Consider the following 21684-nt stretch of genomic DNA (forward strand, 5'->3'; position numbering starts at 1 on the left):
AAGCACAGAATAGATATATATCTATTCTGTGTACGAAGCTTGCACGTTTTGATGGAAGAGTATTTGTAGTTATCACAGAGGGAAATTTGCCTTGAAAGGCTGAAATTATCTCCTGCAAACACCAGTACTAAAACATAACAGTAATGTGACGAGTGCAGTAAAAACTTTGCATACAATCTTTCTGTCTTCTGATTTAATACTATTTTTTATGGTGGCTCACAAGGGACACCACATTAATTAATAAAAATTATGCAAAATAAAGATATTAATACATCCACAAAATATGCATGCAATGTCGGCTGACTACCATAATAAGGTTGTTATTATAGGTTCTAATCAGATATGTGTGTAATTGTAATTTAACTGGAAACTAGTACTTGTCGTCATATTTAACAGTTTTACTGCGAAATATTTTAAATGACATTTTGGAAAGGAGTCGAAAAGTCTTGCGATATGAATCGAAAACAAGAGATAAGCAATTATTGATGAGGGTTCATTATTCAGACCGAGGTCAATGTTTTTTGCCTCAGCTTCGCTTCTTCAGATAACATTGTTACATTGACCTCGTTCTGAATAATTCTTGATATCATGCTCAACCTCATCCAATAATTGCTTATTATTTCTCTTATTGATTTTTCGCTTCAGCATCGCAAGAGCTTGCTTTCGATTCCTTTCCAAATGTCATTTAAAATATTTCGCAGTTGAAACTGTTAAATACGACGACAAGTACTAGTCGACCACGTGTTATATTCACAATTACACATATCTGATTACAACTTTATAATAAACTGATGGTAGTCAGCTATCCGACACTGCAAGCGCCCGCGATCATATTTTGTGTGTGTACTTTTATTTTGTGTGTATATTTTTATTTTTTGTGTGTATAATGTATTTTGTGTGTATAATGTATTTTGTGTGTGTATAATGTATTTTGTGTTTGTATTTTTATTTTGTGTGTGTATTTTTATTTTGTGTGTGTATTTTTATTTTGTGTGTGTATAATGTATTTTGCGTTTGTATTTTTATTTTGTGTGTGTATAATGTATTTTGTGTGTGTATTAATATCTTTATTTTGTATAATTCTTATTATTTAGTGTGGTGTCCCTTGTGAGCCACCGTAATTTTTGAAAAGAGATCGATTGACAAAAAATTCAATACTGAGAAACGTAAGCCGTCTACAAGTATCTACATGATTAGCTAAAGGTCCGTGCAGTGAAATAATACTCTTGTAACGAAAAACTGTTATATTACAACATTTTTTGCTACGCTTTAAAGACTATTAAAAATGTTTACGTAGAAATTTTTAATTAAATTCGTTGTTAGATAAATATGTAGAAAGCTGTTGCAAGCAGCCAATCAGAATGTAGGAATTCCAAAAATAACAATTGGTATGGTATTGTAATTGAATATTCTGCTTTACACTCTTGAAAAACCACGATCTAATCTAATCTCTTGGTTTTGACAATCTATTTCAGGGTGAACGCTTATTTAGGAAGGTGCATAGACAGGATTCGTGAAAAATGGGACAAGTCATTTGGGACAGGCGGGGGGAAAACAGCTTATAGCTGTCGAAATGAAATGATCACAAACTGTGAAAAGAGATGATTGCCTCCCTTTGCTCCCACCTGCTGTCCACGTCCCTTGTTGCGTATCAAACATTGTCTGTCTGTCATTTTAAAGCAGACTTTATTTAAAAAATTTCTAAGAAAAATATACTTTCTTATCATCGGATATGTCACAGACAGAGTACAATTTTCGAGGCTATTGTTAAGTCTTACGGTTCGTTAAAAAATTTTAACGACATCTATTTGCAAAGTAAACACAGTTTCGCAAACAAAGCTTTTAGTAACCACAGGAATCTTTCAAAGCGATTGTAATGCAAGCGATAAAACAGGTTGTGGGGCGACCAAATAAATGCTTCTCTTGGCAAATGATAAATGCCAGTCTAATATGATACGCGGTCTTGAAAAGCGAACCAAGAACAAAGTAAATGCTGTTACTGTATGCGAACGAAGGTATGAAAAGTAACAATATTTAACGTCCGTCAGAAGTTTGCAGCATTTTAAAGAGAAAATGTGAAAAGGGAAACGAGTGTAATGCGTGTGCGCTCAATAAGCACGAGAAAGTTCTTCAGCTCAGAGTTTAAGTTTTTTCGTGATGTAATTATATGAAAAGAAGCTTACTAAACTGCTAATGCTGCGCGTATAAGTAAAGAAGGAGGATGTTTTATTATTACTGCACGCACTTTCATTATTGACGTTCTACGTTTAACTTTCATTACGGTGCTCATAGAAGCAGATGTTAAACTATCATTAGACAAGCAGGATGTTAAGATTTTATTAAGGCTCGCATTTTTATAGAAGCTTTACGTTTAACTACGATTACGGTACTCAGAGAAGCAGATGTTAAACTATTATCATATTAGACGAGCAGGAAGTTGCCATATTTACTATTACTACATCCAAGGCCGACTAAATCGACGACATCAAAAACTCAGAAGTAAATAGTAGTAGCTGTATACATATATGGGCAAAACTTGTCAAAATATATAAGCATGGCTTCACCATGAGCATGCATTTGAACGATTTTCAAAGCAACAACCTGTGGCAACAACAGGCAAAAAGAATAACTGATACTCACCTCATCTTGGGAAAGATTGAGATCAGTGTCAGCCTTATGTAAAGCGTAAAAAACAGATTCCAAGATTCAAGATATGAAAGAAATTGCACATCTAATTAAAAAAATCGAAAACAGCATGTTATTAAATTTTACCGGTGTTTTGATTCTAAAATTGATTTTTTCAATTACTCGATGTAAATTCAATCTATGTTGTCCTTACCACAAGCAAACTTCTAAAATTGGCAAGCAGTATGAGAGAGTTTTAATTTTGCCATTTTGGTTGAAGTGTGTAAGTTTTAGGTACGAATCGCTTGACTGAAAGACCGCGTTCATAATGTTGAAAACGAGTGTGCAGATTTTCGAAAAGCAGCTTCAACAAACATCTTAATGAGTCGACACTTTCTGTCTACGTTGAAAATACTGAAAATATTTTGTATTTGATTTGAACAATCAAACCATTATACGGGATGATTTAACTGGTGTAGCTTGGTATAGATATAAATAAATTTCATTACATGACGTACAACATTACTGCTTAAACGGACCATCTTTCATGCCCGCTTACTCAGATAATTACTGTACAATTCTTGTTTTTCAAAAATTTTTATCTTTCAAATGACGTTGTTCACTCGAGATGGCGTTTTCCAGGGGTAAAAATAATTCGCATCCTGCTGTTTTGTGACAATGAAATAAATCGTACTTATTGATAAATAACTAAATTAGATCATGTTTTACGTGGGCTAAATTAGATGACAGCAAGGAGCATATATGTGCATATATAAGATACAGATAAAGGTACACTCATTGAAAACAGCGAGCATCGCCTTTATTTCACTAGAAGATTATTAATAAGGTAAGTTTGCAAATGGCATTGTACTGCTCAGTTTCCTGGAATAACTATAATGGATGCTGTGGTATGTTTATACAAACGTAGATAGCAAAGATGTCGTGTAGTTAACTGTGTTGCCGGTGTGTTCATTCTTGTACACAAAGCTTTGAAAACTGATTCTGAGCGTTATGACTGACGCACATTGTTGTATTTGAAAATAACTTCTGGTGAAAACGCAATGAAAAATATCATCAATGAGACTGATTTCCAAGCATCATTTTTCGCTTAGCTCCATCTTCTATTTAGAGAATAAAGAACAAGGTCTGTCACAGTTTATTTCGTGTTAATCAACCAGCTCATAAAAATGAACAGGTATGAAACAGCAACTTTTTTTTATAAGGGTTGTATAATAATTATTGACAAGTCATAAACTAGATTGAAACTCGAAGCAGCAAAGTAGTCGTTCAAATTTTTCCTTCTTGAGGGTTGTACAATAATTATTGACCATAATAAAGAAAACCAGCTATATGAAACAGCTTAAGGGCTGTAAAATTGATCATCATGAGTTAAAAGGAATGATGTGTGCTGAAAGTAGAAAGATCGATTTATAAACTAGAATGATCGAATTATACTCTAGAACATTTCCGTCTGATCCTCAATTACGCCACGTTTTTTCATCACGTTCTTCGGTTTTATCGTTACTCGACCGAAACGATCTTACTAAGCTCTTCCAATCATAACTCCGCAAACACAATGACGCATTTTGAAACAAAGATAATAATTATTTGTTTATATTTAATTTATCTGCACGAATAAGAAGTAATAAGAAAGCAGAATAATGCGCCTTACGTCAATATGAACAGACAGGTTACAAGTATTATCAATCGGGAAGTATATTTTTCAAAATAAACAATATGAAATACGAAATTAACGAGCCCACGTTCCTAAGAAAAAAAAGTTAAGTAAACTTAATGAAGTGTCATTAAAAAGGATTTGTATTAATGCACGCAACACGCTTGCATGACGACGTTACTCTAAACACAAAAAAGGTAGTTTTTATACGTACTTTAGGGCAGAAAAAAGATTTAGTGAAATAAAATCATGCAATCTACAAAAAAGATTTAGTGAAATTTCTTTTCAAAAAGAAAATCGCATTCATCCAAAATCAATTTGATTTGTGTATTGCTCTCAAGCCCTTGTAGCACGCAGTAACACGTCATATATAGAAGCTTACTGCGCATGCGTGAAAACTATGGCTCCCAGCTGCCGGACGAAAGTGCTCCAAATTTCGTCTTCTTGCTACTTGCCACTCTCGAGGATAGAGGATCCTACGAGATGTTGTAAACGGGGCAAAACTCCGGGGCTGCAATGAAAACTGCTCAAAATGTAATCGCATCTGTTCATCACTGTGATATTAAGACGCGACATAAAATTATGCAACTCTCAAGACATGGATTGTGCCTTGAAGAAAGCTGGTATAAGAGAGAAGAGCAGAAAACCCAGAGATGTGTTAGAGGTTCGGTTCGGGGGGCTTATCCCCACCCCCGAGTTAAAATTTCATGCGTGGTATTAGTATTAGTAATATATATCAGAGTCCCCTTGTTGAAATTTTGAAGATACACCTCTAATAAAACCGTTTCTGTTTTGACTTAAACCAGTAAAACGACGTGTGTACCATATGAAAGCACGCTTTCCTAAGTTCTATGGCTGCGGTCACACAATTTTGTATGCAATGTTTCGTCAGGAACTCACTAATTGACTGTGGGTAACAAAAGATAACAAATTGCCTAATTAATATGTAATTCTGTTTGCATGACGTAACATTTATACTTTAATTATAATGCTATATATAGGATCTTGAGTCTTCTGTCGTTAAAAGACTGACATATTAGCTTATTTTTCTACATAACCAAAATCTTTTGCCATGCAAACGGTTCCACTGTTCACAATTGATTGAGAACAGCTTTAGGAAAACATGTGACATTTTTATGTAAAAGCAATCTGAATTTTAATCCGATTGTTGGGTTCGTTGCACATGGTGCTAGAAGTATCTCAAAAACACTATCATCTTTCCTACCACGAGCACTATCTTGCGCCTTTAGTATTATTATCATGCAAGCCTGCAACAAAATGTTTTCCGCGTTAACAAGTTGCAATTTGCTCCATGGTAGGGTAAATAAACGCATGCAAAAGGAGTTCGTGTTAGCAAAAAGCACTAAGATGCCCTTTTTTGTCGGACGTATTTTGATACGCATTGGCGTCATGTCGTTGAGTAATGGCGTCATTTGCATAAGATATGAGCGCAGGAGAGATCTTTACTGGCGTAATAATTTGATTCTTCAACGCGATAACGATATGCAGAAAGATGTGAGGAGGGATTATAGGATCCTTATCTTTTCAAAAAGTAAAAACTCGCAGTTTCAAAAAATACACTTACGACTTGAGAAAACTTACCTGCGCATAGGAATAATCCTATGGTGGCTACGTTGCTTATATGAATAGTTCTTGTGCGCATGCCTCAAAGCCTACAGCAAATCATAAAGAAAACAAAGCGGGCCATTGTAGCCACTCCATACTTAATTTTTTTGAAAGTGCATTTGATTGAATGCGGAACGAGATATCAAATTGCAAGCTCAAAACGCTGTGATTATGGGTTGGGCAGCAAAAGAGATCAAGCAACTTGATCATTGAGCGAAAATTTCTTTCCTTACAACAATGCTTATAACCGAAGACTTCCTATGTGCAATGACACCACATGGTACAGGCATGGATACAGGTGGCAATCTCAAGGGTATTTCATAAATAAACATTGTGCATATCAAGACAAAAAAAAACATAAGATGTGAAGATACCATGGTGTAGATTGAAATCGAAGATTAAAAATCTAGAGTTTGAAGCGTTTTTGTATATTCGTCAATATCATTGGTTGGCAAACTGTCCATTTTAGGAGCATAATACTGCTTTATTCTTGTTGAAATTGTCGGAGCTTGCATAAAAATTTGCGAGTTTGACACGTCTTGGTTTCGTTGTTTTTGTTAACATTTGAGCTGCAGTCAATGCAGAATTGAAGTAAAAGAGCAAATATCTGTTCACACGATTCATATTTGTGGGATGCAAATAACGAAAACAAAGAGGCGACAAGTTGAGTTTCCTCACTAATCTGTTCTACCTAGAAATTTGAAGAGAATATCTCAACCAATAATCTGCGTGCACCTAGGTTAACCACAACGACATGGAGTACTATGATCATTAAGAAAGAAACAGAGAATGTTCGTGATCTAAATCCATTTCAACACAAAAGAATACAGTTGAAGCGAAAATGCCTTCATTTTGGCTATATCGAAAATCGGAAGCGATAAATGATTGAGAAGTGCGACTGCGCTACTTTAAATTTAATCTAGTGCGCAAAAACAAGACTTATCTTGCTGCGTGTCTGCCTCTGATTAACTTAATGAAGTATATAAAATAACGAATAACATGGGAGACTTGGAATAACTCAGTGCAATTCTTCATTCGCGATCATAATTAATGCATAAAAAACGATCATTACTCTAAAAAAATGGCTATTTCTTTTCATAATACGCTAGAATGCCTTTACCTGCACATTTGTGGTTGTCTGTGACAAAAGATCCGCTACGAGATAAGGCATTTCATTTTCATTCAAAACCGACAGCATTAAACCGACAAAGATCTCCTTGAAAATGTAAAACTGAAATTGTCAATTACGTGTTATCTGCGGCAAAGTTTACCGATACCAAAATCACTATTCTTCATCACGAGTGTCTTTAAAATCAAGACGGGGCCAGCGCACGAGCGATGCTTTTTACTTCACCAAAGAAAATTTATGTAAACATATCAACGAACGGAAGATCAGGCGTGAGTACAGTAAAATAAATTCACAGTACTAGAGTACAATAACTGATCTCAGAGTGAATAAAGTATTTCAAAATTGTATTTCGAACAGAGAGTAGAATTGAAAGAGAGCAACTGAGTAACAAACATTTAAATTCATCGTGACATTGTTAATAAGGTAACATTCTACACAATTTGCACGACATGAACTTCGAAATGGACTGAGGTGTAATAGTATGTGAAATTAAGCTCACTCCGTTCGAAGAAAGCAAATCTTTAATGAAATCGATGCGTGGGACTGTCTTAGCGCAGCTTTTCTTCCGAATGCAAACATTTTTTCAGTGGAAATGATGATTTCAGGAAAGGGGAAATGACTCCAGACGGCAGGTGATGAAAAACTGGCTTAATTATCCGCAAGCAAAACACATTTCAAGACATTAAAAACCATGCGTGTTACAGCATGAAACCCGCACAACCACAACTTTGGCAATTTTGACATCAACCATCTGCATTAATAACGGCTCGGGCAAAATCATCCATTTTGCATTAGTTTATGAGAATATTTTAAAAGCCGAATAGACATATCAGGCAGAAAAGTCAATTTTACAGTCTGTACATATGATATATACACAACTATTCCTTGTAATAAAATACAAAACGAAGATGATGGTTTGGAAAAAAATATTTTGTATATGTAAAATACTTTAATGTAAAAAAGTTTCATCAGCGTTCAATTAGACTTTTTTACATGTTTGAGTTAAGATCACAATATCTTTTGAAATCGTAAACTATGCATTTGGCAAAGTTATTAAACACATATGGTAACTGCACAATATTATCGTGGAATCATGCCACAAATGGATGTGAACCCATTTTGACCGCAGACTTGCGACGCCCCTGATGTACTTATCTCAGTCAAGTATAACTTCAGTTATAAGAAAAAGCGAGTCTTTTGTTTTACTCATTTCTTGCATTTCTTCTTTTAGAAACATGTCTCGTCAAAACGGCAGTGATGATGGAAGCGACGCAATTCCCATGGTGCCTTTCATCACCGTGTTGTCGTTTGTTAGCCTCGCTTCAGTGTTGGGCAATCTCCTGGTGTGCCTGGCGATATATCAACAATCTTCCCTTCGTACTGTCATGCATTACTCCATGTTCAGTCTAGGTGAGTCTCGCGCATGGATCTAAAACGCATGCTGCTGAGCTGACCAGTCACATCTTCAGTTTAGCATCATCGTGCCATTGTCCGGAAGTTTTGAATGCATTTTGCAAAAGGATTCCTGAGCATTATTTTTTTATAGTTAGAAATTCATTACATGAACGAGGTGTGGTTTCTAAGAACAAAATTTACGCAGACATGCATGGAGTAGAAATTCTCATTGTGAGTTCTCAGACAAGATAAAAATTGATCAAAAAGGCCTCGTTCTAAAAACAGATAGGCATTTACATCATCAAAATGCTCTTTTCAAATGGGTTACCACTGCATTACATAGGTACCATTGCAACCATAGATACCACTAGTGCCTCTGCATTACATGGTACCATTGCCACCATAGATACCACTGGTACCACTGCATTACACAGATACCATTGCAACCATAGATACCACTAGTGCCTCTGCATTACATGGTACCATTGCCACCATAGATACCACTGGTACCACTGCATTACACAGATACCATTGCAACCATAGATACCACTAGTGCCTCTGCATTACATGGTCTCATTGCCACCATAGATACCACTGGTACCACTGCATTACACAGGTACCATTGCAACCATAGATACCACTAGTGCCTCTGCATTACATGGTATCATTGCCACCATAGATACACTGGTACCACTGCATTACATGGTACCATTGCAGCTATCATACCAACAGAAGCACCTCACTTATATTATATTAAATTCTTTGTTTATATTTTCAGCTATTGCCGACTTGTTTGCGGAGCGATCGCGATGCCTGCTTACATTGCGAAAAAATTCGTCGATGGAGATTCGAGTGAGGGAGAAGCATGCGACATATTTCGCTTCACGTACTTCTTCACAGAATACGCGTCCGTTTCAAGTCTTGTTATGGTGAGCGTGGAAAGAGTGTTCGCACTCAAATATCCATTAAGAACCTCAAATGCAAAGTTTGGAAGCAAGATCATCACATGTCTGCTCATCGCTTGGCTTGATGCACTTTTAGTAGCTCTGTTGCCTTTTATCCCATGGGATCCGAAGAGCAAAGGTCCGTGTTCGTATAGGCCTACGAAATGGTGGAGTCTTCTGGTGATTCATAAAAATGTGTTGGTGCCTTTACTTGTAGTCATTATTTGTTATTCGTATATCTATACTGTAGCACTGTCACATATGAAGACCATACGCAGGGAAAATAGACCAAGTAAAAATTCGAAAAGTCGTTTGAAGCAGTGGAAGCAGCGCAGCAAGGCAACAACGACCATGTTCATTGTGATTGGCGTCTTCATGATCTGTTGGATGCCATCGACAATGTACTACTACGTTCAAAATGTCTGCGAGCATTGTTTCGACTCGTTCGTCGGCAGACAAGAGCAGATATTTAATGCGATCGTGAAAATCATGACGTTTGCAAATTCTATGACTAATCCTGTGATCTACTGGTACCGCAGCGGTGAGTTTCGACGCGCGTTTAAACGAATGTGTCGAGGCTCGCTGTGCCGTTCTTTACCATCGGGGTGGAGCTCGAGAATTCACTCGATACTTTCTGAGAATCAAGAGACATATAATAAAAGTGATTCAAATCAATCATGAAGTTGGCATCATGGAGAATTTTTAAAGCATGATTATACACAATAATATAACCGTATTGACATCCTCGATGTTCAGAATTGTATGTGTAGTACGTAGTTTTTACATTGTACAGTACACTTCGCTCATCTTTACATGAAGTTTGAATGAAACCAAGATGGCGGACGAGATTGATTGAAATTCTTTATACAACGCTCAAATTTAATGAAATCTGCTTCTTCTGCTGTCCGCATTGCATTCAAATACAGATTTTTGAAAATCATGCAATGTTTTCTTGTTTCAGAAGTTACGCCAGGATTGCGTATATTTTTACCTAACAACAAAGCTGTGATTGTTGGTCGTTCGCCTTCGACTAAAATCACCGACAAACAGGTTTCGCGTAAACAAGGTATTGTATCGTTGAGTTGGCAAGTCCAACAATGGTTACTCGTAGGCAAAGTAATTATCTAAGCCCGCTTTTGTGTTTCAGTTGAATTAACAGCAAATTATGAGGAGCAAACTGTTTCAGTTAAACAGGTAGTAAAAATACAAAAAAAATCAGTAAATGTTAAAATGTATGTGGAAGAAAATCAATTATCTCATACATCCTTCTTCATTGTCTTTGTTTCATCAAAACATGTCTGCTGTTCTCTTCCTAAGCTCGGAATACATCCGTGTTTTGTGGGTACCAGGTCCCTGTTCGAACACGAAAGAGCCTTTCTCAAACACGGCGAAAAATTAAGTCTTTTACGCGGCAAGTATCTACATTTGATACATTTCACTGACCAACAAGGGACTTGTGGTGGGGAACTGGGGAATGGTGACGAGAAACACGATCAAAAACGAAAAATCGTTACCGACTCTGAGGATGTCGACACACGACCACAAAAACGCTTCAAAACCGCCAAAAAGGAGGAGGAGAAGATTAAAATAAACGAGGATGACGTCGATCATCTCAAACGGAAATTCACTGAAGATGTTGCGAAGGAATTGAGTTGTTCGCCACGAGATGAATCAAATACAAACAACGAGACGCGTAAACCACTGAAATGTACTAATTGGGATGAATATGCGTCCGGCACTCTCCTTATTCATAAAACCCCAGGGTTGTTGCCACGAACTAAGGTAATGAATGAAAATCGTGCTTTTGAAGTAACCATTTTCTAGTTGAGAACATTTTTTCTGCTGCAATGTCTTTGCAAGTAGAACTCGCTCCGATGTTGGAAAGCGAGTCTCCATCAGTTGAAGACCAGTGGATTGATTTGATTCAGTTGATCACGTGATTATTTTCTAACTTTGTAAAGGTCGCAGGTTTTGACTTGGACGGAACAATCATCACGACAAAATCAGGCCGCGTGCATCCTACCGGACCGGAGGACTGGAAGTAAGTTTTAAAAGTAACAAAGTAAGGATGAATGATGAGTACGACATCATTCCGGCACAATAACTCATATACATGCATCGTGTCGTTTACGGCCCTTTCCCATACTACCCCCCTCCGTCCTGTGTCCTCTCCTGCTGTCCATCAAAGTCCCTATCTATCCTTGATGAAGTCTATTCTGTTCATTTAGAATCAAATACGCGCAAATTCCGGCAAAATTACAAAAACTGAATAACGACGGTTTTAAGGTAACAGTTTAGTATGATTTTGAACAATCAAGAAATATTGAAAATTATGTTTTGCCATTTCCATTTTTCTCTTTTTGCGATAGATCGTCCTTTTCACAAACCAGGTAAGCTCTTCCACAAGAAATGAGCTCATTTTGTCTGCGTAGAGAATAAAAATGAAGCATCATTTGTATAAACGTAGGCTTCAATTGGCAAAGGTAAATTGAGTAAAGAAGACTTCAAGAAAAAGATAGAGAAGATAGCATCGAAGTTATCAGTACCTCTGCAGGTAAACGGGGACGATGGTGGATAAACGAATCTACTCCAACTCGTTGAGTACATGTTAGGATAAGTATAGGATAACGGAATATTTTACTCAGGTTTTTGCTGCCACTGAGAAGAATGTATACCGCAAACCTTTCACTGGGATGTGGAAATACTTAAAGGAAGAAGACAACAATGGCATGGATGTTGATCATGCCAAATCGTTTTATGTTGGAGGTGATTTCCCGAGCAATTTAATCTGCCTTTGTTTAAATTTATTTTGATGCTTGCTTATTGACGACATTTACATTTGTTTTCGACTTCAGTGACGTTTCTATTTCTTTTTGCCAGATGCGGCTGGAAGGCCGGCCAACTGGTTACCGAAAATGAAGAAGGATTTCGCTTGTAGCGATCGAACTGTAAGTCGTTGTTTACATGACTCAAGTCTTCTGGTCGTTGATTGTTTTCGAGAAGACTTTCATTTTTCACAGATCTTTTTTCTCAATTTAATATCTGCTTCGAGGGTATATAACCAGCAGGAATATAGGTTTAGGGGAAAAGAATATTCTTCGTTGATCTTTCAACTGGAATTTAACTGACGGCTTTGTAATTTCAATAATACATTTCTCTTTTCCATTGCAATCAATTTACAGTTCGCAAAGAATACCGGACTGTCCTTTCATACACCGGAAGAATTTTTTCTGAGCAAAAAACCGGCGCCTTTCAATTGGCCTGAGTTCGACCCAGTATGTGCTATAGTGACAGCCTTACGTTACATTTCATTTATCTAAGCATGTAAAAAAACCAGCTACTGTACTTCACCGTTATTCTTCAGAGTGAAATATCCCATGATACGCCGCTATTCACGCCTACGTCGTCAAAACTTGTTTCGAATGATTGCGAGGTAAGCTTATATATAGGCGAACAACTGTGTCAGCGGTCGTAGTGCTCAACTCTGTTTAATGACTATATAATATTTCACAGGTTGTGATACTTGTTGGCTTTCCTGCATGTAAGTCATCGCACTTTTCTTGTTATTGCAGACACTGAGCTATATATATAACATATACTCCAGTTGCACAGTTGAGTGGGCAAGTGTTGTTGTCGTTTGACAATATAGTTATCTTTTTTACTGTTATTTGCTACATGAAGATACACAAGGCTAGTGTCAAACTGGCAGGAAATGTGATAGGATTTTTAACTTGCACATGTTGGAACGCGCATTATAGCTATCTCTTGACACATTTCTGTGCGTTTTGTTTCTGCCAAATAATTGGCTAGCCTAGCTGTGATGTATAAATATATATATATAACGTACATCCTTTGTCCAGGGCCGTAGCTAGAACGTAATTGGAAGGGAGGTGTGAATATTCGTATCTTCAGTTGTACCAGACTGATTTCTTTAGAAAGCAAATTAACTTTCAACAGAAATCAGTTAGATACAACTGAATATATAAATGACCCCCAAATCATTATAGCAGCCTTTAACTTGGCAAAAGCTGGGAAGGTCCATATATATATATGTATACACCTTATGTATATGAGCGAATGGTCAGAAGTTAACATGTTTCACATCAGTTTTCCGTTATTCATTCTTCAGCTGGAAATATATATTCGCCAAAATATCTCGTATAAGATTACGTTCATTAAGGGTACGTTTATTCATGTGCAGTACGTTTTACATTCATGTGCGTACGTTTTACATTCATGCAGTACGTTTACATTCATGTGCTATTTTATTGTGGTACGTTTTACATTCGCAGTACGTTTACATTCGTGTGCAGTACGTTTACATTCGTGTGCAGTACGTTTACATTCATGTGCAGTACGTTTTACATTCATGTTACGTTTACATTCATGTGCAGTACGTTATATGCTACGTTCCATTTATTCCATTACTTGGCAATTGCCATGTTCGTTCTTTCCATTCCATGTACATTTTATTCATTCCATTTCATGTCCATTGCATTCATCATGTGTTCACATTCATTTTTTCCATTGTTCATTCTTCACATTCTTCATTAGCATTTACATTCGCAAAACATTCATTCTCGTTTTACATTCATGCAAGCGTTACATTCGTTGCACGTTTTACATTCATGTGCAGTACGTTTTACATTCATGTGCAGTACGTTTTACATTCATGTGCAGTACGTTTTACATTCATGTGCAGTACGTTTTACATTCATGTGCAGTACGTTTTACATTCATGTGCAGTACGTTTTACATTCGTGTGCAGTACGTTTTACATTCATGTGCAGTACGTTTTACATTCATGTGCAGTACGTTTTACATTCGTGTGCAGTACGTTTTACATTCGTGTGCAGTATCGAAAATGTGAAACATAGTTCATCGGTAGCGATGAAACCTTTTTCAGGATATGCTCGGGAGCTGGCAAAAATGCGTCGCGATGTGCAACAAGGAAGTCTCGAGGAAAGGGAAGGTTGTCATCGACAACACAAGTCCCGACAAAGAATCCAGACAAAGGTATCTCGGATATCGAGCGCGTGTCGTTGTCCATTTTTCAAATTATCAATAAGGTTTTCACGCGGATTTTCTTTCATTTTACTTCAGATATATTGACGTTGCAAAAAGACATGGTGTCGTTGCAAGATGTTTTGTTTTTAACGTCACGCTGAATCATGCTTTGCATAACAACAGAGTATGTAATTTCCTGTCAGTTTTCAACGTGCGAATATTTCCATCCCATTTGTTCTTCGATAGGTTACTATTGCTTCAGCGTAGTGGGTCTTGCAACATGACTTAATACTCGTGTATCTTTAGTTCATCAAGTTAGTTTTGATGGCGTTGACCCAAGATTGTACGTAATTCTTTCGCATTCATTGTTCAGATACGGGAATTGTGCAACAAAAGCAAGGACCATAAGCCTGTTGGAAGAATGGTGTTCAATTCATATCGGTAAGCGAGCTTTGTTTGAGAACAACACACTCATTTCCACGAGAACAGTAAAATCAACGCAAGTTCATGTCACTTTATCACAACTTTGTCTATGTCACTTACATGTTTGTATATTGTTATTACCTATGTCACTTGCAACAAATTTATATATTGTTATTACTCTATGTCACTTGTAACAAATTTATATATTTCTTACTTGATTAGATCATCGTATCAAGAACCAACTCTTGACGAAGGTTTTAGTGAGATATTACGAATAAACTTCATACCGAACTTTGAAAATGATTCCGACAAAGAAATGTACATGCAATACACGGAATAAGGTGGCGTGTGTGGTATGTGTGTGTGGGATGGGTGTGTGTGTGTGTGTTTATGATCTTGCACTCAATGAACCGGGGGGTGAGGGAAACTACGATCGATCGCCTCTCCAACGAACCAAAACATGACACGATAAAAATACTTCTGCAACAACAGTACTGCTATTTTGTCCACGAATCTATTTCATTTTACATCATATTTCGAATGTTGTACATTCTTTACAATTATAGAAATCATTAAGGGTGTTATTAGAGCGTGACGAACGATGTGAAAAATTGCAGCTCAGCGGACATCTTTTGTTGATGGTAAATAATGCCAGTAGCGGATCAACGGATAGGCAAAATAAATTATACCTGCTTACTTTGGATTTGAAATATCACTTCAACAAATGCTATTGGTTATGAATTTCCAGAGAATGTAATTTAAACAATCGATGGGCTGTGGTAATTTATTTTAACTATATATGGATACGCCCTGAATGAATTTCCAGAGAATGTAATTTAAACAATCGGTGGGCTGTGGTAATTTATTTTACCTATATATGGATACACCCCTGAATGAATTTCCTAAGTCTGTGGTAATTTATTTTACCTAAACACACGATGAAATAATCACAGGTCATCGAAACAAGTTGTCCGCTTAACTGTAATCCTTCCAATATCCACGTTCACGAGGAAATCCATCTATTTTACATCAATTTCAACTGCCAACGATGTCAAACTACAAAGTTCATCCAATCATGGCATACTATCACATCACCAGCCAAGAAAAGCACTCAATTACAACTATAGTTATAGATAATTATATCTTATTTGAATGACTATGGTATTGCCGATCAAATTTTCATTTTGGTCACGTGATAATTTGCTCGCTAAAAAACCTAACATGTACTACTTCATTTTGGTCACGTGATAATTTGATGGCTAAGTAAACCTAAGATATACTACTTCATTTTGGTCACGTGATAATTTGATGGCTAAGTAAACCCAACATGCGCTACTACATTTCATTTGCATCTTTGTACATATATGAGGGTATTTGTCTTATTTTTTGAAGTTCTAAGGCTGAGCGATGGGCCTCGGCTGTTGCGGTACGAGTGACGTAAAAAACGTCACGACAAAATTAAACACAACTACAAAAAAGCCGGGACCGTTATTGTCATTGTTCGTGTTCGTCAGATCCTGGCCTCCCGTTTCGGATTCACTTTCGCTGTCCCCTTCTACCACCTCGCCTTCCTCAGTGCCCGCTTCGTCTCCAGGCCTTTCCCCATCGACTTCATCCTGCTCATCAGCATTCACTGGGATTTCTACACGCGTGAAAACCAGTAGTATTATCTATCATTATGTGGCGCGTCTTCCGGCAAAATGGAGCGCTTTATTGGCTCAGCTACAGGCGTGAAAACCAGTGGTGTTAACATCTAACATTATGTGGCAGCGTCACTTCCGGCAAAATGGAGCGCTTTCATTGGCTCAGAAACATTTCTACAGGCGTGAAAACCAGTAGTATTAACATCTATCATTATGTGGCACGCGTCACTTCCGGCAAAATGGAGCGCTTTCATTGGCTCAGAAACATTTCTACACGCGTGAAAACCAGTAGTATTAACATCTATCATTATGTGGCACGCGTCAAATGGAGCGCTTTCATTGGCTCAGAAACATTTCTACACGCGTGAAAATCAGTGATGTTAACATCTATCATTACGTGGCAAGCGTCATATCCGGTAAAATGACGCGCTTTGATTGGCTAAGAAACATTACTACACGCGTGAAAACGAGTGATATCTGTCATTAGATATTTTCACTGAAATGGTATATGGAAATGTTAGCTAAATTTAGAAGATGCTATAAACACGAATTCAATCTTAAAAACACGCTTTCGAATGCTGGAAGTTGTCTTATGAAATATGTCGCAAAACAAGTGGAGAATACACTTGATTTCAAGCAGTTCTATGAAATTGAATCTGCAAAGAAACATTTCAAAACTACTGGTAAGATGTGTTGTAATATGTTAATATGTCTATTTCAGCTAAATATAAAATTATGGGATGCAGTGTTTTTCATTTATCTGCTGTAGCTGTTTAAGTTCAAAAATGGGGAACTTAAAACGTGACGTGCAACATTTGTTTTTGTAACTCTACGTTTTGCAATAAAAGCTCCTCAAGCCACAAAAATATCCTAGACTCTGTAGCTAATTTGATTATTGTTTACGCACGGCGCCAGGAATAATCACGGAATTGCAGAATGAATGCCACAAACGTGACGGGAGGATTATTCACAAAACAAATACACCCGTGAAATGAATTTCGAAGGTGCCTATGCCAAGTAATAAATTTTCTTAATACTTTACACAAATCGAGGCGAATATTTGCCAATTGTCGTAGTGCTGTACACCGGAGGCCGTAGGTCCGCCAGAGCCGGAGTTTGTTCATCTCCGACTAAACTTAGAAAGCAGTTGTTCGTGCCGAAAAATACTCTGACTTTGGTAAACTTCTCCGATCAAAACAGTTTTGTATCAAAGAACGATAACTATCGACTAAAAAATTGAAGGACTTGCATGAAAATAAAACGTTTTATGCATGACAAAACACGACACTAGATTGCGTTCACTCACGCTAATTTATGATTGAAAGTCGGAGTGCCAAAATTTAACTTCACATAATAGCTACACCTTAGACTGTTTTAAACGTGACTTGCAAAATGAATCAGCCACAACCAGATATTACAGTTATAAAATAGCCAGAGCCGGAGTTCGAAGCGGGAGTTCGAGATTGACAAGAGACCTGAGACGGAACTGAAAAACCTGAATTTGCACAGTACTAATTTGTGGGAAGGAAAAACGCAGAACGTTGTTTATCTTCCGGCTCTCTATGACAAAATTAATCGTTTTGCTTTTTTATTACGTCACTCATTGACGATTCGCGCCCGATTATTGTCTCGGAGGACATAAAACGAAACAAACAATGACAAAATTAATCGTCTTGCTTTTTTATTACGTCACACATTGACGATTCGCGCCCGACTATTGTCTCGGAGGACATAAAGCGAAACAAACAATGACAAAATAATCAACATTCTAACCTTGTCTATTCCTTGGCGCCCGATTTAAGTTCAACAAACCAGACTGAATCAACCATATTAGGAAAAAGACCAATCCCAGAGCAACAATCCTCTCGAAGGAGGAGTAGAACCAGAATATACTCATTAACATGCCTACGCGGACGATCATATAAACAACATCCAGCCAATCACGTTGTGCATTTTCTTCATCGTCATCGCCTTGCGCCATTCCCCCACCTGGGTTAGCATCCATTACCCTGTTTTGATTTTCAGCTGGTGCATTCTGTTGCCTTTCTTGGGCTGGTTGTACTGGAGGCACTGGCACAGCTTGTTGCTGTACTGGTGGTGCTGCGGCTGGTGGTTGCACAGGAGGAACTGCGGCTGATGGTTGTACAAAAGGAACTGCAGGTGGTGGTTGTAAATTTGTTGGTGGTTCATTCAAATTCTGTTGTTGGTTGAGGCTTTTAAAAAAATCAAAATACAATATTATCGAGAACTCCATAAGAACTGGATCTGGAGCAATCTATGCTAAAGTAAGAACAGAACATATTATATGAAGACTACTGTAAGATAGATGTTTGTGGATGTAGATCGTCCAGGTTAGTAGAGTCCTGAGAAAGACTGTTGTTGTTGATGTTCACTGACGTTTTTCAACAACCTTAGCCGTAGTCAACTTCGGAGCCAAATAAGGAGTAAACATCAGGTTAGCCGTATTTGTTATCTAGTTCTTATGTCAATTGTGTATTTTCATCATGGATTAGTGTAAAGTGTAATGTGTTTAGTTGCTCATTTGTTTGTATTGCGAATAAGTTGTTTGCAGGGTGCCTGTAATTGCTGTGATCTGTTCAGAAGGTATTGTTCCAAACTACATATTGCCTGTTTGGTACAAGATGCTGCCTAATAGCTTGTACTGCACACAAAATTTCCACAAATTACACATCAAACATAATGCAACACTTACAGGTTTGGTGGCACAAAATATCCATACATGTTATTGGTCATATTTCCTTGCATCAACTGTGTCATATGTTGCATCCACTGAATTTGCGCCATGTGTTGCGCAGCAATATAGTTCACGTGATTAAAACCAAAATATTGTGCATAGGAAGTTGTCATGTCGGGGGGAGGATAGCCAGCAGTGTTGAGATTCATATTTGGTTGACCAGTAAGAGATGAATGGAATGGATGTCCACTAAAAAAAAACATTCTATTTAGAAGATATTGCTGACTGTGGTACTATTTCTCTAATTTATCAATGGCATATGCAATATTGAACAAACTCTTTCCAGTTCACTCAGAGCTGCAAGAGATCAACATAATTCCCTTCTTAAACTTACAATGACATGTTGTAATACGGATTTTGTGCCATAGGATTTCCTCGATGCCTCAAGCCATCAGTTTCACTTTGTGCATTTGACGTTACAGTTGAAGATGAAGATGGCGTGGACCCGGTTGGAGTGTTGGAAGTTGAAGCAGTCGAAGAAGAAACTGAAGCAGTCGAAGAAGAAACTGAAGCAGTCTACAAATAAAAAATATGTCCGTCTGAGGGAAATTTTTGATTTCCTATCTAGTTGACTAAATTTTGCACACATGAGCAACGCTACATAATTAATGTATATAAAAAACAATTTGCTTGAAATGTTGTACATAGAATATAATATTTACCCTTTTCATAGTTGAAACATCAGTACTGGATGGTGTGCAAACAAGATGCACAGTCTGATGTTGTCCTTCATTCTGCAAGATTGAAAAACTTGTGTTTATTCATGTTGCAAGTCCTTCATTAAAAATACAGCATGTCTTTCATCAAATTTTAATACAATGTTGACGATAGGGATTATGGGAAAATTAAGAAGGGCAAGAATGATATAAGTTTATTATTTCAACTTGCTAGTAACATTATTTTAGGATTTATTGCCAGAAGAAAAAAATATGCATACAGTTCATATTGACCCAACTTCAAAATAATCATGATTAAATGATTAGGGCAGTGGGATTCAATTGATTTCTCCAAGATTACCATTGTGACATAACATGCTACACAACACAACAAGAATGTAAAAAATATGCTGGGTAAAAATAATGAGCCCAAAAGAATTTGAACTTTATAGTTTAATATAAGTAGTCAATTACTACTAGTAATGTGATATTTTAAAATCAGTTGACAATACAAACACTGATATGTATCACGCTTCAAATTCTCGGGTTACAAAAAAACAAACGTAATTTACAGATATGGGCATTTGGGCAGCCTTTAGAAATGCATAAATAAACGTACAAAAAGTACCAAGCACTTTAAGAAAACACCACAAATCACATTTCCGAATTTACCTCTTTTAGAACATCCTTTAACACGAAATGGTCATCAAGTAGTTTGCCGGAATAGATGATTTTTTGACTGCTTCGAGCCTGAGAATCGTCAAAAAAATTGGCTTTGAAGGAAAGACATTGCAATTTGACTTACGCAAACGATTACACAAAAGAATGGAACGAATAATGTAAACAAAATAATTCAAGTTTCGTAAGGTATGAAATGTTATCGATTCTTACCGGTTTAGTAGGGTAGACGGTTGATAAATGATTTTTTAGCCTTGCCACAGTCCAATCTAAAAGGCAACTCACTTCTATATCTTTTACGCGTTGATTTGGTGTCTTTACGACCAACTTAACAGAGGACTGCGAAGCAAGCGAGTCCATTTTGTTCTTCCCCCACACTTAAAGCACGTCGTGCGGTCGTCGTCAAAATATATGACGTCACGTGATTTCCGTGGCGTCCCGTGATTGGTTAAAACAGAGTAAAAACTAGGTACGTGCGTACGCAGAATATTCACCATTGCTAGATTTGAAACAACTTTTTGTGATACTTCGTCTGTGACAAGTTGTCAGGAAACCATACATGACTGTACGGTTCGTCACTACGGGCTGAAAACAAGAAATCACTTGAAAATTTGCGTTTCACAAGCTACGTTGTTAACTTTCCATGAAAAACTACAACGAATCGAATCGAATCAATAAAATTGATGTAGTCATTGTTATTCTTTCAGTTTCAAATAATTAAAAAAACCCTTTTACAATGCATACACGTAATATCACATAGAAAATAAAAGCTATCTTCGTTGTCATTATCTTGCACAATATCCCACCCCCAGCATTACCATTCATCACCCTGTTTTGATTGTTAGCTGGTGAGTTGCCTTCATTGGACTAATTGTACCAGAGATACTGCAGCAGGTGATGGTACCAGAGATACTGCAGCAGGTGGTGGTACCAATGACACTGCAGCATGTGATGGTATCAGAGATACTGCAGCAGGTGATGGTATCAGAGATACAGCAGGTGGTGGTACCAGAGATACTGTTGCAGGTGATGGTACCAGTGACACTGCAGCATGTGATGGTATCAGAGATACAGCAGTTGGTCAATGTACCAACACTGCAGCAGGTGGTGGTACCAGAGATACTGCAG

At 37.3% G+C, this 21684-nt stretch overlaps 3 protein-coding genes across 6 annotated transcripts; 2 read left to right on the forward strand and 1 right to left on the reverse strand.

Annotated features, from left to right (window-relative positions):
* The first annotated feature begins 8407 nt into the window (after positions 1-8407).
* Positions 8408-10206, forward strand: LOC124437602 (adenosine receptor A2b-like). 2 transcript variants are annotated; one of them, XM_046987568.1, is made up of 3 exons: positions 8408-8465; positions 9229-9533; positions 9645-10206. In XM_046987568.1, the coding sequence occupies exons 2-3, from the start codon at positions 9260-9262 to the stop codon at positions 10073-10075; spliced, it is 705 nt and encodes a 234-aa protein (XP_046843524.1). In that variant the 5' UTR covers positions 8408-8465; positions 9229-9259; the 3' UTR covers positions 10076-10206. The 2 variants fall into 2 exon arrangements, with proteins under 2 accessions (XP_046843524.1, XP_046843523.1); XM_046987567.1 differs by having other exon boundaries at positions 9229-10206.
* Positions 10207-10234: 28 nt separating this feature from the next.
* LOC124437157 (bifunctional polynucleotide phosphatase/kinase-like) lies at positions 10235-16169 on the forward strand. Its single transcript, XM_046987166.1, has 16 exons — positions 10235-10460; positions 10542-10588; positions 10712-11176; positions 11356-11435; positions 11623-11680; positions 11764-11784; positions 11862-11948; positions 12040-12160; positions 12275-12342; positions 12577-12669; positions 12759-12868; positions 13524-13575; positions 14301-14410; positions 14498-14585; positions 14775-14842; positions 15047-16169. The coding sequence occupies exons 1-16, from the start codon at positions 10277-10279 to the stop codon at positions 15162-15164; spliced, it is 1770 nt and encodes a 589-aa protein (XP_046843122.1). The 5' UTR covers positions 10235-10276; the 3' UTR covers positions 15165-16169.
* LOC124437600 (homocysteine-responsive endoplasmic reticulum-resident ubiquitin-like domain member 2 protein) lies at positions 15320-20972 on the reverse strand. 3 transcript variants are annotated; one of them, XR_006945772.1, is made up of 8 exons: positions 20770-20972; positions 20551-20628; positions 19885-19956; positions 19557-19738; positions 19181-19411; positions 18241-18680; positions 15752-16466; positions 15320-15695 (listed from the first exon to the last, which is right to left on the reverse strand). XR_006945772.1 is itself a non-coding variant. In XM_046987566.1 (7 exons), the coding sequence occupies exons 1-7, from the start codon at positions 20914-20916 to the stop codon at positions 16219-16221; spliced, it is 1377 nt and encodes a 458-aa protein (XP_046843522.1). In that variant the 5' UTR covers positions 20917-20972; the 3' UTR covers positions 15320-16218. The 3 variants fall into 3 exon arrangements, 2 of the variants coding, with proteins under 2 accessions (XP_046843522.1, XP_046843521.1); XM_046987566.1 differs by having other exon boundaries at positions 15320-16466; positions 19557-19718; positions 19886-19956; XM_046987565.1 differs by having other exon boundaries at positions 15320-16466.
* Between the last annotated feature and the right edge of the window lie 712 nt (positions 20973-21684).

The sequence above is a fragment of the Xenia sp. Carnegie-2017 genome, unplaced genomic scaffold (assembly GCF_021976095.1).
Source record: "Xenia sp. Carnegie-2017 unplaced genomic scaffold, XeniaSp_v1 HiC_scaffold_16, whole genome shotgun sequence".
NCBI classification, from domain to species: domain Eukaryota; kingdom Metazoa; phylum Cnidaria; class Anthozoa; order Malacalcyonacea; family Xeniidae; genus Xenia; species Xenia sp. Carnegie-2017.